The 23,589-nt window shown below is 45.1% G+C and overlaps 1 protein-coding gene across 2 annotated transcripts in view; it reads right to left on the bottom strand.

The window, feature by feature from the left end:
- Positions 1-10,783: 10,783 nt before the first annotated feature.
- AZIN1 (antizyme inhibitor 1) overlaps positions 10,784-23,589 on the bottom strand; it is a 565,763-nt gene continuing 552,957 nt past the window's right edge. For both annotated transcript variants that reach the window (XM_085605134.1, XM_085605135.1), the window contains exon 12: positions 10,784-11,715. In XM_085605134.1, the coding sequence (XP_085461260.1) occupies positions 11,604-11,715 (112 nt within the window). In that variant the 3' untranslated portion in view covers positions 10,784-11,603. The remainder of the gene's footprint in view (positions 11,716-23,589) is intronic.

Here is a 23,589-nt window from a genome sequence, read left to right as displayed (position 1 = left end):
ATAAGGTTTGAGAGGGTGGGATATTCCTAGCCTGTGCCTTAGGTTTTAAAACTACGTAGAAATCTTGAAGATTGTTTTTTGATTGGACTGGGCTTCATCAATCTGAGTGGAGAAGTTGGCTTTTTTACAAGCCTTACTCTAACCAGGATAGTCTGTCATTTTAAAATGAAGCAAGTTCTCTCTATTATAAGCCTTCCGCCACTTCTGTTTTAGTTGCTTGCAGCACAGATGTTCTCCTATGAACTGAGTATACCATGGGGCTGAAGGCTGGGATCTATGCTGCATCTTTGAAGAAATTACTAGGGCTAGTTCCTTAATTGTGTAGGTAATCCAGTTATTAAAGGACAAAACATCCTATGCTATGTTCCCAGTCAAAGTAGAGGTAGATAAGCGCGTAGAAAAACTGGGGTCAGACAGCAACTTGCCCCCATTTCTGTGTAGTTTGGGGGTTAGTCACTGAAGGAGCTGGGGGGGGGGGCTGTCTCACTCAAGCAGAATTCTAAAAGGGATCAGCATGTGATCAGACAAGGTTTGCTGGATGGGTGCTTCAACTGTCAAATTAGGGTTATTGGCACAGACTCCATCATGGATATGACTTGAAGTGTGTGTAGGGGAAGTGAAAAAGTAGTGGAGACCAACAATACTTAAGATATCAGTGAAGTTAGCTACATCAGGACCTTTACTGCACTCAAGATGGAAGTTAAAATCTCCCAAAATTGTAAAGTTTATATAATTAAGTATGCGAGGAGCCAATGCTTTTCCCAAAGATTCTAAAAAACATAGGGCTTTTGGGACGATATATTAGACCACCTACAAAAGACAAGGAGGGGGCTAATCTTAAAGCAAAATCCCAAGCTTTCTGCCCCTTTCAAGGAGCCTTGATTAAAGGTTTTGAATGGAGGAACATCTTGGAAAATAGCCAAACCATCACTCTTTGAGCCACGATTCCTTAATAAAAAGGAAATCCAACTGTAGGTCAATAATTCGATCATTGGTTTCGTGAGCGTGTTTGCTCAAGGAATGATCATTGATTAAACCACCTAACAGTGACCTCTGCGCAAATGCCTGGGTAATAACAGGAGGCTCTGAGGGGTCTCCGAAAACGCCTTTGCACTGGAAGCATGAAAAGGCCTTGAATACAAGCTGGAGAGAGTGAGATCACTGTGTGGAACAGACTCACTACATGACATTAAACAGATGACAAGTACCTACAGTTGCACACGTCTGTGGCATCTGACCCCTTAAGTATCAGCCCAGAAAACGCTAGAGCGGACAAAAACCAGAAATGTTGACTCTGAAAGTGACTCCGATAACACAGGAAGTGGAGTCCCACTAAAGTCTGATGTGCCCAAGAAAAAAACAGTTCAGTATTTAAAATGTATTGATTTTTCTTACATTAAGTCTCAAAGAAAATGCCTCCCCAAATTCACAATTAAAAACACATAAAACGCACAGTGGAGTTAATGAACAAATTACTTACCTTCGGTAATGCCCTATCCGATATAGAGTATCTTGCCGCAGATTCCTTATTCCCCAGGCAGCAGACGATCTGGAAACTTTTGACGAGCAGAACCCCTGCACGTTAGAAGGTGTGTGTGATGTCAGCTGCACTGGATGTGAGGTGCGCTGTGCTATGCAGGAACACCCCAATGAGCAGACGTCTGCTTTTTTTCATTACTTTCCACACCAGAAGTGTGGAGCCACAAAGAACAGTAAAACCTTTACACTTTAATAAGTTTGCAGAGCGAGGAAGATCGGTAAGGAATCTTTGGCTAAATAGTCTCCACAAGATAAGCTGTTACTGACAGTAGGTAACTTGTTATTCTGATAGAGATTAATAGCCACAGATTTCTTACCTTATATAAGATACCCAAGCAATACCTCCCCAGAGGTGGGATTGCGATACAGTTCAGACTTAAACGTCCTGTAGGACCGAACAGGCAAAGTGACAGTCAGACTAGACCAGACTGTCCAGGCAGTAGTGCTTTGCAAATGTGTGAAAGGAAGTCCAAGTTGCTGCCTGACATATCCAGGACAGGAATTCCACTGGCTAACGCAGGGGTTGCTTTCTGGCCAGTGTGTAGAAGATTTTGATGCAGAACGTTATCCACTACGAGATGGTCCACTTCTGCACCGCCTTCCCTTTCTTGGTTCCAACACTACCCACAAAGAATTGATCTTCCACCTAGACCTCACACGTGCGATTAAGGTAGAAAGACAATGCTCTTTTTGGGTCCAGCTGCTGGAGACTTCTTTAGAAGGGTGAGGCAGAGCGTAAAGGGTAGACAGAGTGATGGACTTGCCTATATGGAAAGGAGTTTAGTAAGAAGGATATTCGAAGGACCAGTTTGTTTGGGTAGAAGATAAGGTTTGGAGGTTTTGCAGCCCTGCAATTTACTGACCCTCTGGGCATTTGTTATTGTCACTAGAAAGGCTGTTCTGATAGAAGTCTGAGAGGGCAGTTGAGGAACGGCTCAAAGGGAGCACACATCAGTAATGTAAGAACCAGGTTGAGGTCCCACTGGGGAATAACAAAAGGCGCTAGCCAGACATATGCTGTAGACCTTTCAGAAACCTATGTACAATAGAAAATTTGAAGAAGGGATAGCAGATTTAGTAACCACAGAAATGCCAAAATGGCATAAAGATAACCTTTTAATGTGACCAAAGCAGCGTCTGGCTGGGCCAAGGAAAGAATGAACAGAAGCACTTGAGAAAGGGAAGCAGAAAAATCTGTACACAATGTCACACACTTCCAAAGGCAGGAAGGAGTATATCGTCTTGATACCTGGTTGCCAAAACAACATTGCAGACTTTGGGAGGAAAGTCAAAAGCTGCCAACTGTTGTCACTCAAACTCCACTTAAGGCGGCGAAGCATTTTCAGGTTTGGGTGCAGAATCATGCACTGCTGCTGTGACAAAAGATATTCCTGAAGAGGCAGCCTGATCGGACGACCGATGCCAATGCTCAAAAGTTCGGGATACCAGACTCTCCGTGCCCAAGCCACAGTCACAAGAATCACTTGGACCAGGCCGTTCCTGATCTTGAAAACTCTGGCAAGAGTAGCTCTGGTCATAAAAATGCCGAACAGGAAGCTAGAGCTCCACTACAGACGAAAAGTGTTTCAAAGTGATAGCTGCCTTGGAAAATCCAGCACGCAAAACTGCTGACCTAGTGCATTATCTGCAGTCGCGAACAAATATAGCCATAGCACTCCTCACTCTTGAGTCCTTGCACCACCTCCGGACGGAGACGCCATTTCTAATCTGCTAGGCATCAAAAGCGGTGTTTGTGCCCTCTGGTGTTCAGAGATTCGGCCAGCTGTTGAACCGTTAGTGATACGCCTGTTGTGTTGCATCCATGTCCAGTCATACCGCTTCCTGAAAGTCCACGACCCTACCTGCCCTGTTTGTTAGTACCACATGATGGTGTTATTTGAACACCTGACCAGTCTTCCCTTGACTGAAGGAAAAAACGGATCTTAATGCCAAATGGATTGACCGAAGCTCCAACAGGTTGATGTGTAGCTTGGATTCCACTGGAGACCAGAGGCCTCTAATCTCCACCTCTCTCAGATGGCCGCCCTAGCCATGTCTCATCTGCCACTACAGTCAGCTCTGGTTGGTCTTCTGCAGTTCAAGCCGAGATCTGGACAGTCAGATTCCCCTAATACTGCACCCACTAGAACTTCAGGCAGCACTGCAGAGCCCGCATATGCCAAAGGGCATGCCTCACAAGCAGGATGCCGTGAGGCCCAGCAGCCTGAGCCAGTCTCACCAAAATCCAGAATTGAGACTGAAACATTGGTATAGGCCTGAATATCCTAGACTCGCTGTTCGGGAGGACAGGCCCGACAGTACACTGTGTCCACAACAGCTCCAATGAAGGTTTGCCCAGGAAGGAGTCAGGTGTTACATAGGCATGCTGATAGTGCACCCCAGCAAATATAGAAGGTTCACCATACTTCAGAGGCAGAAAACGACTGCCTGGGGCGAGCTTTCCTTCAACAGCCAATCTTTGAGCTAGGGGAAGATTAGGACCCCCGATCTCCACAGATGTGCTGCAACCACCAACATGGTGAACCCCCGAGGGGAGCTGATCAGGCCAAAGGGGAGCATGGAAAACAAAGTTCTACCATGAATTGCAGATAACACCTGTGGGCAGGCAGGACGGGGATGTGAAAATGTGTCCTGCAAGCCTAATTCTAGCATCCAGTCTCCTAGGTCCAGGACAACCCGAACTTGAGAGATCGTAGGCATTTTAAATTTATCTTTCTTGAAGAAGAGATTGAGAAGGTGGAGATCTAGTATAAGAGAGAATCAGCCCTTTGGCACTAGAAAGAAGCAGGAACAGCAACCACAACCTACTTCCGTTGTCAGCACCCTCTTTATTGCTCACTTGGCCAAAACTGTAGACACTTCCTCTCTGAGTAAAGGTGAACTCAGTCAGACTGTCATTAGCCGGGCGATGGTAGCAAGCAATTGTCTTGTGCACAGGAGCCTCTGTACAGGTCTTGGAGCAGGCCCATAGGAGGACGTCGGTGAGGGCTCCATTGGAAGGTAGAAGTGATTTAGATGGGGTGACTCCCGGTTGAAGCACCTTCGTCAAGACATTCGGCTTGACTACCACGGAGGGCAACTGAAGGTCCAATTCCTCCGCTGCCTTTCTAACCATCATAGCAAATGAGTAGGCCATCTGGTTTTAGGTTTAAACATATATTAACTGATAAAACACCGAAAGGAAAATAGCTATCACTGGTGTAAACCTATAAACACTGAAAAAACACCTTTGCAACCACAAACTAAGTGCCATCCAAAGAAAGGAAAAGATGACTGAAAGCAACATTTTTATTTCTTCCTGAAGGGGCCAATACAATATAACTTTGTTATACAAGGTAGGATCAAGAAAGACTGGGCTAACATTCTGCTTGAGTTTTGTTGTTTAGGAATATCACTAAAACATTCTCTTCCTCCTTCTGCTTTTTTCAGTTTTGTGGTCTTTGGTCTAAAGATGCAGTGTTTAGAAGCATGTTTTAGGTCTTATTTAGTTATTTTATAAACTGCAGAGAATCAGGAAATATCAAAATCATATTTAATATTTTGACTACATTTGATTTCAGGGATAGGTAAAATGGCTGGTTTCATAAGAATCTTTCTTAATATGCACCATCACTTTTACCCACAGACAGAGAATAGGTGAAATCCTTTGCTACATCAGCCCCCTTTTCTAGTCAGTCAGTATTGATTGCAAATGAATTGCCAAACACCCCAAGCTTTAAATATTCAATGCAAGATGTAGTGACCGGTATATGTGAAAAGAATGTTCTCACCAAGCATCTGAGATAGTGGTGAAAACATGACACCAGATGTTTGATAAAAATGGAACGCATTGTCACTTGGGATGCTGCTGAAAATAGTAACTACAAAGTTCAATAAAGATTGGAGTGATATTGTTGGTTTTTGCAGTAATTCAGCTACGTATGTGAAACAGTTGTATGATGGTCTGTCAAAATCGATACCTGAGCTGAAGTTCTTCCCTATAAAAGATCCTTGTCACTTGCTAGATGGTATGCTGAAAGCATCATTACAATCTTCAGAGTTAATGAATAATGCTATTGACTTTGTAGTCCATTCCGGTGCAGTAAAAATATATTTGGACCTCATATACCCTGTGCACACGCTATCTATACACATGTACTAGCAGTGTAGAAAGCAAGCAATAATTAAAATTAAATTAAAATTCCATAAACACCAGAAAAACACTTTTTAATGGCGCGAAAATGTGCAACCACTGATAAAACTGAAAAAACCCCCACCAGAATTTACCAAAAACAGAAACTGAAAACAGGAAAGCCTACAAATGAGGCACCCTTCTGCATACCCACAGTATGGGGAGACCAGGTCAGTGTCTTGTGAGGTGTTCAGGCCACTGACATCGGCCAGATCCTCATACCAGGATTACTCAGGGTCTTCCAAGGGCTAGTAACCCTAAGGGTCCACAGACCCCTCCCATTCATACCAATCCAGGAATGAGGCACTGGTTCCAAAATGAGCAGTCTCCCCTCGGAGCCGGTGACGGAGGATGCCCATTCGGCTCCATGTCAGAGTTGGGAAGGATTGCAGTGGCGGTGCCACCGATGGGCATAGGTGGCGCCGGCGATTTCTGCACTGGAGCAACCATCAGGGGAGGTTTCTCAACTACTCTAGTAACTGGATCCCTGGCACCGGTCCAGGCACCATCTTAACCATATAGCTAGGCCGCGCGTGCAGACTGCCCCACGACTCGTCTGAAGACCTGTGTGGTGAAGTCGAAGACCTCTTCGACAACTTTTTTGTGGATTTACCCTATGACTTCAAATGGGACAGCAATCTATAGGTGCAGCTCTGTGAACTATCTCGGGGTCTTTCTCGCAACTGAGATCTAGAATGTTGCAGGGTCAGTCAGCAAGGAGCTTGAGGGACCGCTCCCTCAGCGCCTTTGGATCCATAGGCACAGCACTCCTTGTACGTCTTGGCGTTGATCACGCTCTCCACCCCAAAGGTAAACCAAGTGTGGGTCAGTCATTGACATCTGGCGGCCATAAGCATTGCATGGTTTAAAACCTGCCTTTTTAGTGGACATCCTCATATCAGAAGATGAAGTCTTGAAAAAGTATTCGACAAACGTTCAAAAAAAGGTCAGTCGAAAAGTGATTGGGGGTTGTAGCTCTCTCCAGATCTGCACTGACTGGCATGGAAAAAACGGAACTGACATGAGTGCAATGGGGTGAGAGTCCATAGAGGCACCGTGCATGTCACACCCAGTGTGAATGATGCCACATGGAGCCCCAATAGACCACCAATTCACCGCACAGGTGTAGTGCTAGTCAAAACTTTCTGGATCCAGTCTGACACTTCTAGGGTTAGAAATCTGAGCTACTAGTTCCTTTCAGATGTGGAATCCTATGATCTTCAACTCTACAATACCTCAAAAAGCCAGCAGGGACGCATCCGTCACCTCTGAGGGGAAGGGGAAAGGGTTCTAACTGGAAATGCCACATAACAGCTAGCAATGCAAATCATTTGCAATATCCTCCAAGCCCTGGATGGAATCAGACAGGTTTCCCTGATTGGCCCACTGAAATTCCAATCCGACTGCAGAGCCCTCATGTACCACCTGGCACAGTCGAGGAGCAGGATGCAGGAGGCCAATAGACAAACAAGCCAAGGGCACTATCATGGAGATTCAGGGCCAAGTCACTCACATTGGGATCACAGCCCAAATGTTCTGGACTCGATGCAATGGAGCGAAGATGCTAAATGCGACCGTATCCAGGACGACTACTATGAAAGAAGGTTCCAGTGAAGAAGTCAGGTTGCCTTCAACGGCCAGTGCATAGTGGTAGTGGAAAACTGCTTTCCTTGAACCCTGAAGATGTGCTGCAACAACTGCCATCAATTTTGTGACTATACAAGGGGCACTGGTAAGTTCGAACAGGAGCTTGGCAAATTAGAAATGCTCCTGGTCTACCCTGAACTGCAGGTAACATCGGTGGGATTGCAGGATGGGTGGATGAAAATATGCCTCCTGTAGGTCGAAGGCTTTCATCCAGTTTCCTGGATACAGAGCAGACCAAACCTTGGCCAATGAGCATCTTGAATAGGACAAAGGCTGCTGATCTTTGGCATAAAAAAACATGTGAACAATTTCCAGTCTCTATTTCTTAGGCTGGTACCCTTTCTATGGCCCTTTGTTCAAGAGAGCCTGCACTTCCTGCAGGTGGTCCTCTCAAATGCGGTCTAGGTGGAAGAAGCAACGAGCCGAAATGAAATGGAAGGGCGTAACCCTGTATGACTATTTGGAAGACCCACCTGTCTGCTGTAATTTGTTGCCACCCCTGGTGAAAGGACGAGACCTAAAGGATGGAGGTGAAAGGGCAAGCTAAAGCAGCTTGAAAGCTGTAGCCACAGGGCTGGGTACTGAGGATTAGGGCCCCTGCTGACCAGCACGTTGTCTACCTGATCCCTGTCCCATTCTGGGAAAAGACTAAAGTGCCTCCTGTGGCGGCAGCAGGGTCTGGCTGTGCTGGTATGCCAACCCTCTGTACATTTGTTGAGGAAATTGCCTGGTAGGAGCTGAATGGCCCAAACACCACTCATTGGCTCCGCTTTCCTTAAAGCGTACCAGGGCAGAATCTGCTTTCTCGCAAAACAGACAAAAATTGCCAAAATGCATATCCATAGGGGAGGCTAGGAAAGTCCCAGAAAAAAAGACATCTCATCTATGCATGGTGATGGAGGACCATCCTGGTTCAGACTGCTCTGTCTAAATAATTTGGAGTGTCCAGGCCAAATGAGTTTGCTCCAGGTAGTCACGAAGGTCTTCATGGACTGTTGGCAAGATATAGCTGACTGTGTCCCAAAGTAAGTATATCGATCAAGCAAACAACTAGCATTGACCGACTTCAAGGCTAGGCTAACTGATAAGAACATCCGTTTCCCCAATTCCGCGATCTTTTTTCGATTGATGGTAGAAGCTTGAACCACAAGATGCCTAGGAGTGGGATGCAGAGTCACGAAATCAGGGTTGTCTGTTGCAGACTTCTGGAGTCTGCAAACCTGCCTGTTCACCCTTGGGCATGAACAAGGCTCTGCCCATCAAGATAGCATTCTATGGTTGGTACTGAGGCTTCCCAGAAGAACGCCCTCTAAAGCTGCCTTGAAGTCCCTTCACTGGCTTCCGGTCAGGGAGAGGATTATCTTGAAGGCACTCAGCATGTGTCATCGCATTATAATGGGCAGGGCGCCTGTACCCCTTCACAACCTCATTACCCCTATAGACCGGAGCGGATGCTCAGATCCTCAGGTACTGGACTAGTAGCCGTCCCCAAAATTCGAAAGCTCGAATGGGGGGGGGGGTGGGGTGGGGGGTGGAGATCTTTTAGGCTTCTTGCAGCTAAAAATTGGAACATGCTCCCGATAGACCTGCGCCTCGAACCCTCAGAGACCAAATTCCGCAAAGCATTAAAAACTCACCTCTTCCGCTCAGCACTGATGTGATCTCCTTGCTCTAGACGCCTCTCTTTTCCTCTTAGCGCGGGGACACGCCTGGGTGCGTAACCATGCGCTTTATAAACCTCCATAATAATAATAATAATAATAATTCAGGGCTCCCTTAAAGGGCAACATAGGCTGAGAAGAAGCTGCCCTTCTGTAATGAAGTTAGCTTTGACCTCCATAGAGTTCTAATGAAGACAGCAAAGGAAGCCCTATTTTCTCTGGGTGGTCCAAGGTGAGATAAATCCAGTATGAGGGGATGGATCAAGTGTACTGGCCTCCTGCAATCCCATATACAAATAGTTGCCAAAGTAGTAGTGCGGTATCACATCCCCATCATCAGCACTAGTCTCCAAATGGTGGCAGGCTCGGACTAGAGTCTGAAACAAAAATCTGGGGGAGCACCTGCGAAGTCTCCTGTCAGAATAAGACTGAATGGGGGCTGAGTCAATCAATTTGGAGTCCAGGCATGACATTGGTCGAGAAGAGTTAAGCTTGGCGTGACACACATCTGTATAGCCTCTTCATCTCGCTGTGGCGGAGTCCATGTTAAAGGGGCTGACACAGATGTAGGCACCACAGTAAGTCAGCACAGATGTCAGTGCATAAGCCAAAACGGGTTGAAGGGAGACAAACTGCGCTAAAGATGGGTCCTATGGCAGTAACCAGATTAGACAATTTGAGATTCATCAAGAACAATCTCAGTATTTACTCCTTGGTGGATCAGGAGCGGGACTGGATGGCACTCAGATGCCCTTGTGATTCCTCTGGAGATAGAGCATGGCAGGACGGGGACAAATCCTTGTGTTTCTGCTATGTCTTAGACTTGGACTTGCACAAAGATTTCAGAGACAATGACTTGCTGGAGGAATGATCTTGGGGCAGGAGAGACGGTGCGTGAGACAAACTCAAGTTTCCTTCTAGTGTTTGGCGACGTACAGATTCCTTCATGGTCCTTGATAGCCTTCGAGTAAATGAGGAAACGCTCCTCACACAAAACTTGTGGCTGTGCCCTAAACCCAACACCAAAGGCATGCCTGTCTGTCACAGACATTTGTTTGCGACAGTCCCTGCATGGCTTAAATCTTGTAATCTTTGGAGGGGACATAGATCCCTTGCTTACATTTTTTTTGGGGGAAAAAAAGTTTGTCAAAGGACAAGGAAAGGAGAGTGGAGCTCCAGCTCAGCATCTGAAAGAAAGGGACTGACATCAGGACACCGAGGTGGTGTCTAAATCGGCTCCACTCTGCCACTTCTGGGGTGGAACAAAGTCAATAGAGAGCTGCACAATGCCACCTAACACAAAGGAGCACTCCTTTGAAGAGCCTCCGGATCGAGTCTGGTCTGGTGCCTGGAGATTTTAAAGATAAGGAATCTGCGGTTGGAAGCATCTGACAGAAACCAAGTCTACTGTATATAATTATCCAACATAAATCCGTCATGACTGAGTAATTTTAACTCCGAAACGAGGCAGTGTTTATAACAATTAGACAACTTGCAATCAGACTCAAGCTGTACAATTCATACATAGTATGACAAATGAAGATTTTGACAGTAGCAAATATAAAACAAATTGAAAATTCCCACATGTAAACATTTGATTGTATTTTCAAGCATGCTGTCTCAAACTTGGTGTAGCTGAAGGAAACATTGCTGAATATCAGTACTTAAGTGCATTGGCTTAACAACTGTCAGATATGCATTGATGTAACAGGCTTAACATCCAGTATTTAAACACTACTCAATCTTTAGAGCTGGCTTTGAGAATTTATTGGCATTCTCCTGTATTAATTCTAGTACAAATGTTAGCCAATTGTAAATACATCCAGCTTTTAAATAATTCCCTTGCCAAAACAACTCTAAACTTGCATGCAGATTTATGTTCTTAATTTATTGGCATCAGTAACTGCTGTTACATGCTGTCGAAGGGGAGGTATTCGGTCTATAGTTTAAAGCACTTTAATATCATTAAGATAACATTAAAAGAAGTACAGTCACTTCGTAACCTCTTTCCCGAACTGAGCCAAAAATAAAAAGGTAAAATCTACCCATGTTTATTGCAATTATACAAGGGTTACGTCCAGTCAAATACAATACCATCCAATTTTACATTTATTGAAGCAAAGTTCAAAGCACAAATTTACATGTTCTACATACACTAAACTAATGATGCCACATGTCTTCCACTGATAATCAACTTATCTGTGAAAAAGACAATAACTTTACAAGACTGTCTAACAGGAATCCTTAGTATAAAAACTGTGTACTCGTTTGTAAACTGTTAAACAAGGAACCCAAAAGATGGTTTCCACCTCGACTAAGTCATCCGTTTTGTTGCATAATATTTAAATGCTCAAACTGGCAAGTTTAAATCCGGGCTTGTTAGGAAATTCTCGGCAATTCATTTTTGTAAAACAGCTGGTCTTGCCTGGTCCCGTATAGATATTCAAGTTTTGAAGAAAACTAGTATAAATTCAAGATTGTTCCATTTTCTTCTGCAGTGGAATGTTGACCAAACAGGCTACAGATTTGAAATGATAGTTCTAACTGGAACATTTAAACTTGGATTAAGCTACTGCTGGAAACTGTTTTTCTTCGCTCTGCTGAAAGCAAGAAGGCACAAACATGAAGTTCTTCATCAATGCTTCCGAAGTAATACCAGCATCTTGCATTTCATACCTACAAAATAAAGAAATGTAGTTTTACAAAAAACAAGTAGTATACAAAAACAATTTGATTCAAGTTTAACAGTTTCGAAATTCTGCAGTAAAGTCACAGATTATGTAATTATACACAAATAAATCTTTTACTTACCTTTAACAATCTGTTTGCAATTTGTGGTGCTGTAGATTCAGTTTCTGTGCACAATCTTGACATCTAGCCATGGTCTTGTGGTGTTACAAGTTGTATTTCTTTAAAGAAGGAATTTCAGTTTGGAGGTGTCTCAGGATATCTCCCTGAAACCCACAATACATAAGCAGTCTCCACCACCTCAGATGAAAAGGATTCTGTTACTTACCCTGGAAGCATCTTTTCGTAGCATGCAGTGCTGTAGTGACACATGCTCTGCATACTCCTGCCATTTAGTGTAAGGTATGATTGTCAGATGAAAATAGTTAAATACGTGTACCAATAGCATTAGAGTGCTGGTGTCTTTCATAGATTCATTTGCTCGAATAATTCCCCGTTGTAGAGTTGGGGTCCCAAGGTAATATATCAATAACAGCAAGGTCCAATATACATAGAAAGGACATTAGCTTTAGTGTCCCATTCAAAAAAGCCCAAACATCCAACCAATGAGTAGGGAAGCATTGAAAGCCACTCCCCCAGAAGTGACAATACCTGGGATTTTTTTAAAGCACAATTTTGAAAGGAGAAAATGCACATAAGCCTCTGACTGGGTAGGAGGGAGGTTCGCGTGAGTGTCTATGAAAGGTACTATAGATGGAGGAGGAAACTATTACCTACCCTGTAAGGATCAGTTCATAGCATGTGGTGCTGTATATTCACATGCTCTGCATACACCTGCCATCTAGTGTTGGGCTCAGAAATAACAAGTTTTTATTCAAAGCAGTTTTGAGTCGCAGGATGTGTGGGGACTCCTTAGTTTAGAAAGCACAAGGGAACAGATTTCATTCTAGGTGGCAAGTAGTGAATGTAGAGTGCAGAGTATGACTACAAAGATGTCCTGTGTGCTTTGTAAGTTGTTAAAGTGAACTGTAAAAAGACAAAACATGTTATATTTAGCAAATTCTGGAGAGGGGGGTCGGCACATGTGAATCTTAAGCACTACACAATATGAACAGACACTTAGAGGGCAAGGACAATTTCTGTTCATAGCAGGTGTGGCTGAAAATACACATGGTCTGCGTAGACTGTATAACACTGTCCTTCTAAAGTGATGGCTAGTGCAGATGTTTAGGGCAATGTTTTTAATAGAGTTTGGCCAAGCATAGCTGTTGATAGATTAGTACGACCACACAGCAGCGCCTTGTATTGTCGACCAGGTACCTGCTTTGCAGATGTCTGGTTATGGGATGTTACCCAGAAAATCCATGATCGCTCCCTTTATGAGGAGTGTTCTCTGGAATGTACAATGCGTACATGTTAAGCTTTAGCGTAGCATGTTTAGATACACTTGACAATTCACTGCCTAATGCCTTCTTTGGAAATAGGACAATCTTTGTAGAGGTTAGCAAAAGCTATTAAGTTATTTTTATGGAAGGACTTAACGCAGTCAATATAGTATACGAGTGCCCATTTGACATCTAAGGCGTGCATTGCCCTTCTGCTTCTGAATCTGGTTGTGGTAAGAAAACAGGCAGCTCAAAAGTCTGGTTGATGTGGAAAGTTGAATCTACCTAGGGCAAGAACTTTGGATTAGTTGTATGAATCACCCAGTCCTCGTGTACATGAATGAATGGTTCTTGAATAGTGAGCGTCTGTAACTCAGTGATGCGTCTGAGCCAGGTTATGGTTGCCAAGAAAGCCACTTTCCACAATAGTAACAGCAGGTTACAAACGTGGAGGGGGTCACAGGGCAGACCTTATGACTACTATGTTATGGTTCCACACAGTGACTGGGTGTGTTCTTCAGTGTATTACACATTCCAGTTCCTTCATTCCAGTGGGTCTTTCACTCGCTCTGATCTCGGTCAGAAGCGAGAGGCAGCGTAAATTGCTTTTAAATTTGTGCTGATAATATTGGTGATGATATTAACGTGTTGCTTTTAAAAATTTAAATGTTGTAATCGTTACAGCTTTGTGTGCACTGAATTTACCTGGCTGGTGGGAGAATTTGAAGCGGGTGCTGGGGGTTTCTTTGTGGGAAAACTCCTTTTTCTCTTTTTGAGGTCAGCGGTTCAGCTTTTTTGGACGCTGACGGGGACACGCACTGCCGCTTCCTCACTCACAATCAGCTGATGACGTGGCCGCGCAGCGGACGCGCGCAGCGGGCGCGCCGCGTGCACGCCGAAGGCCCGCACAAGGCAAGCCCGTCCGGGACTAGGGGTTGTAACCCCTGATCTTCATGGCGTTATTGATCTTCGCTATAATAGGGATTAGCTGCTGGAATGTAGATATAACCTGAGTAGTAAGTGTGCGCATACCTTGTATTTAGATGAGGGGATTACCTCCTGTCCCTTTTGTGATTTCAAGTGTAGCCAGTTGCACTCTACTACCCTGGAGGGCATTGAGGAGGGCAAGGATAAGCCCCTTTCTCTGCTTCTTCTCAATTGTCGCTCCCTCCCCAAACACTCCAGTGAAATTGATCTACTAGAAGAAAGGAGCCCAGATGCCCTCTTCTTAACGGAGACCTAGACCAGTGTGGACTCGGATGCCGATGTGGTTCAGGCTCTTCCTTCTAACTATGCTATTCTGAGGCAAGACCGGGTCAGTGGCCATGGGGGGGGGGGGGGGGGGGATTGCTATTATATACAGAAACATCTATAGGTGCCGATCTACTATGAGTCCCCTAGTCGATTACGAGAGTCTTTCCTTTATGTTTTTCACCTACCTGCACCTTCTCTGGGATCCTTATATACCGCCCCCCCTGGAGCATGCGCCAGTTTCTGTAATAATCTCCTGGATACTGCTATCAATAGGGTGAGTCTCTCCTCCAATTTCTCGATTCTGGGTGACTTAAATGTACATCTTGATGAAATGGACTCTGCCTTTTCCCAGGACCTTATTGAGGGGCTGGGGACATTCCAACTCAAGCAAATCGTGCATGGCCCCACCCATAAATTAGGACATCTTCTTGATCCTCTATTCACCAACCTCACAAATATGGTTTTTAGGGAGGCTATTTTGGTTCCATGGTCTGACCACTTTTTATTATCATTTATTTGGACCACCTGTGATTCGAAACAACCGGGTGTTAAAGCTAAAAAAAAAAAACGGCCACATTTGGTCTAAACTATCCATTGAAAATTAGGTAACCAACCTTGCAACTTCTATTCCTCCTCCTCATCCGAATCCTACGGTGGCCAATGCTAATCTTAACAGTTGGCTAGAATCATCCCTGGACTCCGTGTTGCCTAAGAAAGAATTTTCCCATCGAATTGGTCCCAATAAAAAAGCATGGTACTCCCAGGAACTTGGACTGCTTAAGCAATCCTGTAAACGTCTGGAAAGGAAATGGAAGGATTTTTCTGAGGCGGGTAATAACAAATACAAAGAGTCACTTAAGCTGTATAAGAATGAAATAAAGAGCGCTCAAGCCTCCTATTATCATGGAAAAATTGTTTCTGCATCCAATTCCCCTAGGGAAATCTTTAAAATCATGAAATCCCTGCTTACCCTTCCAACTCCTCTTATTGACCCTGGGGATGCTCAAAAGCGTTGCGAGGAAATAGCTGCTTTTTTCTCAGCAAAAATTGACATCTACTCTACATTTCTTCAGACTACTGTGATGACAAATACGCCACCGCCGATCTGTCAGGCCATGCTGGAGGACTTTACCCCGCTGACTCTGTTGGATTTACAGAGATTTTTGCGGGAGCTTAAATCTGGGTCCCCAGCCGACCCTGCTCCACCATCCATTCTGAACTTGGCCTGGGAGACTGTCTCCCCAGTCATTTTGCATGTAGTCAACTCCTCGCATAGCACTGGGCAGGTGCCGCTGCTCTGGAAACAAGCCAGAGTTAAAGTCCTTCTTAAAAAACCTAACCTAGATCCTGAAGACTAGGCGAATTACCGTCCGATCTCTTTGCTGCCGGGGATCGGTAAAATTGCCGAAAAACATGCCAACGCAATACTCGCAGGTTTCCTGGAGGAGAATAATCGCCTCCATTTTACTCAGACAGGCTTCAGGCGTCATCAGGGCACGGAGACGGCATTGCTCGCAGTGGTCGAAGAGTCAAGAAAGATCTTGGACAATGGAGGCTGCGCTGCGATCATCTTATTAGATCTCAGCGCAGCCTTCGACACGGTGAATAATCAAATTATGGTCCAAAGACTTAGTGAGATAGGAGTAGCAGGGACTGCCCTTAAGTGGTTTCAGTCCTTTTTGGCTGATCGGCCATTTGCGGTTTTTGAGGACGCTCTCTCTAATTCGATTCCTTTGCGCTGTGGGGTTCCCCAGGGCTCCTCTCTCAGCCCCACCATGTTTAATATCTACATGAGGCCCCTTGCGTAGGTGGTGGCTCCCTGGGGAATCCACACTGTTATGTACGCCGATGACACACAGTTGGTCGTCTCGCTCAGTCATCAAGATAGAGTAAAGTCAACCTTGACTGTTTGTCTTGAGAAGGTCTCTCAGTGGATGGAGTTATCTTTCCTCAAATTGAATGGGACCAAGACGGAAATTATGATCTTAGGCCATGCGCCCCCTGCAAATTTGGATGCGATATGGCCCAGCTGTCTTGGCCCCTCCCTGTCCCCCAAGACTCAGATTAAAAGTCTGGGTGTATGGTTTGACTGCAAACTAAATTTCACAGTCCAGGAGCGCAAAGTGGCGGCCAGTTGTTATGGCCTCCTTAGGAAGCTGAGGAAGATTCTTCCCCTTCCCGTTTGAGGCGAGGCGGTTGCTGGTCCAAGCTTTGGTTCTTTCACGGCTGGATTACGCAAATGCAGTTTATCTGGGAGCGCCTTTAAGAACCACAAAGATTCTTCAGACCGTTCAGAATTGCGCAGCTCAGCCGGGTTAGCCATTAGGCAGCTGCACTGGCTTCCAGTTCTGGAGAGAATTAGGTTCAAGGCTATGTGTATTATTCACAAGTCGCTCGGAGGTACCGGTCCTCCTATAATTCAGCCCATGGTGCAGTTATATTGGACTAACAGAACTCTTAAATCCAGCAACAAAACACTTCTTGTGGTTCCTCTGATTAAACGGGCAAGGATGGGGGGGGCGCCGGTTTCCTTACAATGCGGCAATGTTATGGAACCGGCTCCCACACCATATTCGTCTTGAGCAGGACTATCTTGGATTTAGGAGGCAGTTGAAGACACTTCTCTTTCCGTAAGTAGCAGTGAGTGATAAGATGTCACAGGAAGCGCTGGGATGCCCTCGGGTAGCCATGCGCTATACAAGTCTGTATTCATTCATTCATTCTATGAATGCCTTAACCACAGGGATTTGGAGAGCCATGAGCATTCTACAATTTTTTTTAATACTGCAGCAAAAGAAGCTAGGTGTAGCAGTCAGCAGGGAGAGGTGCGAGAGGAGGGGGCGAGTGAAAGCGTTGCACTTGCGAGAGCGAGCAGCGCCAGGAGCGATAATTGCTACCATATGGCGCCGCGCGTTCCCGCAAGTGAATCTCCACAAGTGCACGCGTTGCCATTAGAGGCAATGGAACGCGTGCACGTTTTTGGCTGAAAAGCCAAAGCGATTGCAATAGGTCTTTTTGCCTATGAAGTGCATGCGCGCAACGTAGGAGAGACCTAAAAACTACAGTTTCGCGTTTTTATTGCTAGAACATGTAAAATATATATCCTGCTCATGAAATCTGCTGAACCATGCCTTAGGACTCGATAAGCCTGCCATAGAGAGGACTTACACATATTACAGAGAGAAGTTTGACTTTGTCTTGTTTAAATGGCAAAGCCGGGCTAGCAGTTAACTGCTCTTCCAGTCTGCAATGGCTGAATGTTTAGTTGTGCCACACCCAGGGTGGCACAACTAGAGCTGGGTGACTAGCTTACAGGCCATGGGTACCATATACTAGGGACTTTTAGCCTATGCTAATTGGCTAGAGCCAACGTAACCTACACATTTTGGGATCAGGGCACAGGTACTGAGGTCTGGTTAGCAGGCCTCAGTTACCTAGGAGTTTAAAAACCAGCAGCATCAGTCTAGACTATTTAGGGTTGAATGTTGTAACTGGTAAGGTAAAAGGCTAGGCATTCCCATTTAGCCTAATCACATACCCATGTAGTAGGTTCCCTAACTTGTTATATAAATTTACATACATTCTTCTGGGAGCTGCAAACATACAAATTCTAAGACCGCAAGGTGTTTAATCGGGAAACTGAGTGACTAGAGGTTGGTAGGAGTAGCTCATTTTGATGCGGACTGGGCAATTCTGGACAGTTTCACCTTTTTGTGTGGGTGAATGACATCATTAATAGCAGAACGTATGATGGTCCACATTTGTGACAATGAAAATTAGTGTACCTGATTTAGCACATTTGTTCATTTTTTTGTGCGTCTAATTAACAGCTCCACTATTGTGGTCTCCCAGTAGTTCAAGTGTATGCTGAGAAGTTGGGAGATGATCATCAATTTATTTATTGCGAGAACAGGTCTGCTGGAGTAGATATGCAACATTGTCAAGTGACTGATCATGTCGCCCTAATGCCATATTGCTTGGTTTAGCATGGACAATTGTGGACCATGTGACCCAGGAGCGCGCATGCAATACACAGTGGTCACTGCCTGTGCCCCAACTATATAACAGAAAAATAAACACAATTTGATTTGCAGTCTGTGCCCTGGTGCATTGTGGACTTCTAGGAGCTATTAGGTTAACCTTGAAGTAAATTCAATGTAAAAAAATAAATAAAAAACACAATGCTCTACGACAAACACTAGATGTCTGGAATGTGCACATCATGTGATCTACAGCTATGCATGCTGTAAACTGATGTGTACAGTGTAGTTGTCTTTTCTGAACTCCTCAATAAGTTGCTTAGTTATTTTAATGTTTATATCTTAATCTACAGTGTCTGTACTGCACCTAGAGCAACTGCTGGCCAAAGAAAAACCCTTGCGCCATATCTCAAGCTACATTTCCAAATGTCTTAAATTTTTTTTTTACACAGTAATACACATAAAAATGGACTTCTGCTCTGGGCAGCATATTCCACCTGGCTACCTTCATAGATGTAGGAAACCTTTTTTTTGCACTACCCCACACTGTCCCCTTTTTAGCTACAGGATGCTGTTTTTTTTAAACCTGACAGAGCACTGAAGCCTACTAACAAGACCTCAGTGCCAGTGCTCCTTCCCTAAAACAAGGTGATGTCTAATTGTAACAATTGACAAAGGACTATCACCCCTGCAAGTTCCCAGTAAATGGTACCACTGATACCTAGGGGTATGGGTACTGAGGGTCCCCAAGGGCTGCAGCATCTCTTATGCCACCCTAAAAGACCCACAAACAAATTCCACACAGACTGCCATTGCAGGCTGCGTGACATGGAGCAAACCAGGAGTGAAAACATCTCATGGAACACTCCTGGGTGGCATGCCAAAGTCACTGCATTTAATATAAATAAGTCACAACTACAGCAGGCCTTTAAGCCCTAAGCAAGGGTGTATTATATTTTATGTGAGGACATATCTGCATGAGCAGATATGCCCCTGTGATGTCTAGTTCTATTATTAGATATTGCAAGTGAAGAAAAAAATGTACATGCCTGAATCATTCCCCGAAGTGGGAGTCCCACGGTACATATAATAAAGTAGTAAATTGTAAATTCAATAGGCTATCATGGAGGTAACCATGCATTCCATAGCCTATTAGCCTCCTTTTACAAAAAGGACCAACCTCAAAACATAACCAATCAGCAACCAGCACCCTCTAGAACCTTCCCAAGAGAGGCTTCAATGCAGATTGTGGAAATAGCATTTAAAAGCATATAAATATCTATAAGCGCGCACCGTGCGAGCACCCTAACGTGCGCGAGCGTAATTCTGATTGGTGGTTACATGTCAGTCAACGTTCGAATCGGTCGAAATCAGGAAGTGTCAGCCGCCATTTTGTTTGTTTTCAGTGCGAGAGTGAAAAAGGAAGGTGGCGAACATGAAAAGGGGGCAGGGTAGAGAGTTCCTGACCCCCTAGCCTTTGTCAGGGAGTCCCTGAAGGACCCCGAAGGCAGAAAAAAACATTTTAATTATTCATTTTTTTAAATCGCGAGGGTGCGCGCACCGTGAAAAACCAAAAAAAAAAAAAAAAAAAGAAACATTTTTAATACGTAATTGATTGTAAAATAAATATATAAAAAAATACATACATAACTTAGCATTTAAAAAACCGTACAAATTCACTTAAAAAACCATAGGTTTCACGCATGTTATAGTTAGGTGGATATTTCACTCGTAAAAAAACAATGAAATTCCCCCGTTATAGTTAGTTCAGATAACTATAACTCGCGCGACCGCCACTATCACAAGGATGATGTCATCAGTGATGTCATGAGTGATGCCACTGACCATGTCATGAGTGATGTAATATGTGACGTCATGAGCAGGATTGCGGGCGCGCGAGTTATAGTTATCTGAACTAACTATAACGGGGGAATTTCATTGTTTTTTTACGAGTGAAATATCCACCTAACTATAACATGCGTGAAACCTATGGTTTAAGTGAATATATATATATATATATATATATATATATATATATATAATACATATTTATATAACGAACCAAACCACATTCACTGGATGATGTCATCAGTGATGTCATTTGAGATGTCGGTGATGTCACTGACCATGTCATGAATGATGTAATATGTGTCATCAGCAATGGATTGCGGGCGCGCAAGTTATAGTTAGCAGAACTAACTATAACGGAGGAATTTCAATGGTTTTGTACGAGTGTAATGTCCAGCTAACTATAACAGTCCTGAGCCCTATGGGTTTTTCAGTGAATTTCTAAGGTTTTTTAAATGCCAATTCCAAACTAAATGATAATTTTTAAATGTAATAGTTATATGTATTTTTTTTATACTGATTTTCTACAGTTTAACTGTTTATTTTTACATATTTTATTTTTTAAATTACATTATATATTTTTAATATGAATGGAAATAAAATTGTTTTTTAAAATATTGAAACTGAAATATTGTTTTTTTTGTTGAATGTATAAGTGCAGAACTATAAGTGTGTTGGTTAGTTAGGGGACTGCATGCATACTGGATAGGGGTTTGAAGCAGTCCATGTGCTAAGGCCTGGCTCAGTGCATGAGTACTTGGGTACTGACTGAATGATTAGAGTACTGCCTGGGTGAATTTATAAGTGTTTGGGTTTTGGCGTAGTGAATGGATTAGTACATGGTGCTGAATGGGTCACTAGAGGGGTGCAAGGGGAGTGAGTCCTAGAGCCAGTGCTATGCTAAAAGACACTTAAAATACAGTTAAAACACCTACATACACTAGGGAACACTATGCGTTGGGGTACCCCTGTGATTAGAATGACCTCCTCTGTAAGCCCCTAGTACATAATAGGGCAGGGGGGTTAAAACTACCTCTTAAAACGCGCCACAGGGCGCGTTTGCACACTGGTGAAGGGGCTAAACTGACGTGTGCAAACACGCCCTGTGGCCCTTTTAATTTGGGAGATTAAGTCCCCTTGAATCCTGAGGGTCCCTAGGGTCCAAGTAGCCCACTAGGTACCTACAGTAAGCGCCCCAGAGGAACAAGTTACTTACCTTCGGTAACGATGTATCTGTAAGAAACATTAGTTAGTTAGATTCCTCACCTTAGAATATCCCCAGGCGTCAGGCTGGATCCGGAAGATTTTTGTAGCAATACCCCTTGCGAGTCGCTAGGCGTCGTCTGTGGCTCCGCGTCCATCGTCGGCGTCGTGCGCCGGGATGACGGAGTACTTAGACGCCGCCCTCGCGCGCTGACGTCAGTTCTTGTACATAGCTTTCCGCGCCAGGGACGCTGAGCCATGCAAGAGACCCACACTGGTGCCAAAAAACTAGGCCCCTGAAGGGAAGATCCTTAACCCTAGATAACGGTTCGCAGAACGGGGAGGCAGGGTGGGTCAGTGAGGAATCTAACTAACTAATGTTTCTTACAGATACATAGTTACCGAAGGTAAGTAACTTGTTCATCTGAAAGAAACACGTTAGTTAGATTCCTCACCTTAGAATAGATACCCCAGCAATACCAACCCCGGAGGTGGGTCTGCGAACCAAGATCACACCAGAAAGTCCTGGAGAACAGAACGGCCAAAGTGGCCATCTCTCCGGACTTGACTGTCCAGGCAATAATGTCTGGCGAACGTGTGTAGTGAAGGCCACGTCGCCGCCTGACAGATGTCCTGCAAAGGGACTCCCCGTCCCAAAGCAGTAGTTGCGGCTGTGGCCCGGGTGGAATGGGCTCGAAGCCCGACAGGAGGGACCTTCGTCGCCAAAGAATAGCAGAGTTTAATACACAACACGACCCACCGCGAGATGGTCCACTTGTGTACGGCTTTACCCTTCTTAGCTCCTACGTATCCAACAAAAAGTTGGTCGTCCACCCGGAACGGTTTTGTGCGGTCCAAATAAAAAGACAGCGCACGTTTTGAATCCAGACGGTGGAGCCTCTCTTCATCTTTTGAAGGATGCGGAGGCGGAAAGAAGGTGGGCAGCGTGACTGATTGCCTGATGTGAAAGGAAGTCACGACTTTAGGAAGGAAAGAAGGATGTGTCCGGAGGACAACCTTATCCGGATGAACCGAAAGGAAGGGAGGTTTGATGGACAGAGCCTGGAGCTCACTCACCCGCCTAGCGGAGGTGCTAGGCACCAGGAAGGCAGTTTTTAGTGTCAGAAGACGAATGGGACAGTTGTGAAGGGGCTCAAAGGGAGCGCACATCAGATAAGTGAGAACGAGGTTCAAGTCCCACTGAGGCATTACGAAAGGGACAGGAGGGTATAAGTGAGTAATGCCCTTGAAAAAGCGTGAAACAATAGGGGACTTGAAAAGTGAAGGCTGATCAGGAAGCCGTAAGAAAGCAGAGATTGCAGCAAGATAACCTTTCAAGGTGCCCAGAGCAGAGCCCTGCTGGGCCAAGGAAAGAAGAAAGAGGAGAACCTCAGAAAGAGGAGAGGAAAGGGGATCCACAGCCTTTGCTGTGCACCATGCCACAAATTTGTTCCACCGGCAGGCGTATACCGTCTTTGTGGAGGGACGCCTGGCTGCCAGAATGACATCACAGACTTCAGGAGTCAAGTCAAATGGCATCAACTGCCGCCGCTCAATCTCTACGCATGGAGGTGGAGGCTGGACAGGTTCGGGTGGAGGACCGTCCCGTGCTGCTGCGACAGAAGGTCCTCCCGAAGAGGCAGTCGTATCGGGGGATCGATGGACATACTGAGTAGCTCGGGACACCAGTACCTTCGTGCCCAATCCGGAGCCACAAGGATGACTTGGGCCCGATCGCGCCTGCTCATCTTCAGCACTCTGGGCAGAAGAGGTATAGGCGGAAAGGCGTACAACAGACCGCAACTCCACTCGCGACGAAAAGCGTCTCCGGGCGAGTGCCGCCTTGGAAATTCCAACGCGCAGAACTGCTGACATTGCGCGTTCTCTTCGGTGGCGAATAGATCTAACTAAGGCTCTCCCCACTGCAGAAAGAGACCTTACGCCACGTCCGAGTTCAGACGCCATTCGTGATCCATCATGCACCGGCAGCTGAGTTCGTCCGCTCTGGCGTTCAGAGAGCCCGCCAGATGTTGAACCACCAAGGTGATGCCCTGATGTTCCAGCCATGTCCAGAGGTGCAGAGCCTCCTGACAAAGGGTCCACGACCCCACCCCGCCCTGCTTGTTGCAATACCAACTGGCGGTGGTGTTGTCCGTGAACACCTGCACGACACTTCCCCGGACAGAGGGAAT

This window comes from Triturus cristatus, chromosome 5_1, assembly GCF_964204655.1.
Source record: "Triturus cristatus chromosome 5_1, aTriCri1.1, whole genome shotgun sequence".
NCBI classification, from domain to species: domain Eukaryota; kingdom Metazoa; phylum Chordata; class Amphibia; order Caudata; family Salamandridae; genus Triturus; species Triturus cristatus.
This window is presented reverse-complemented; position numbering and strand designations above follow the sequence as displayed.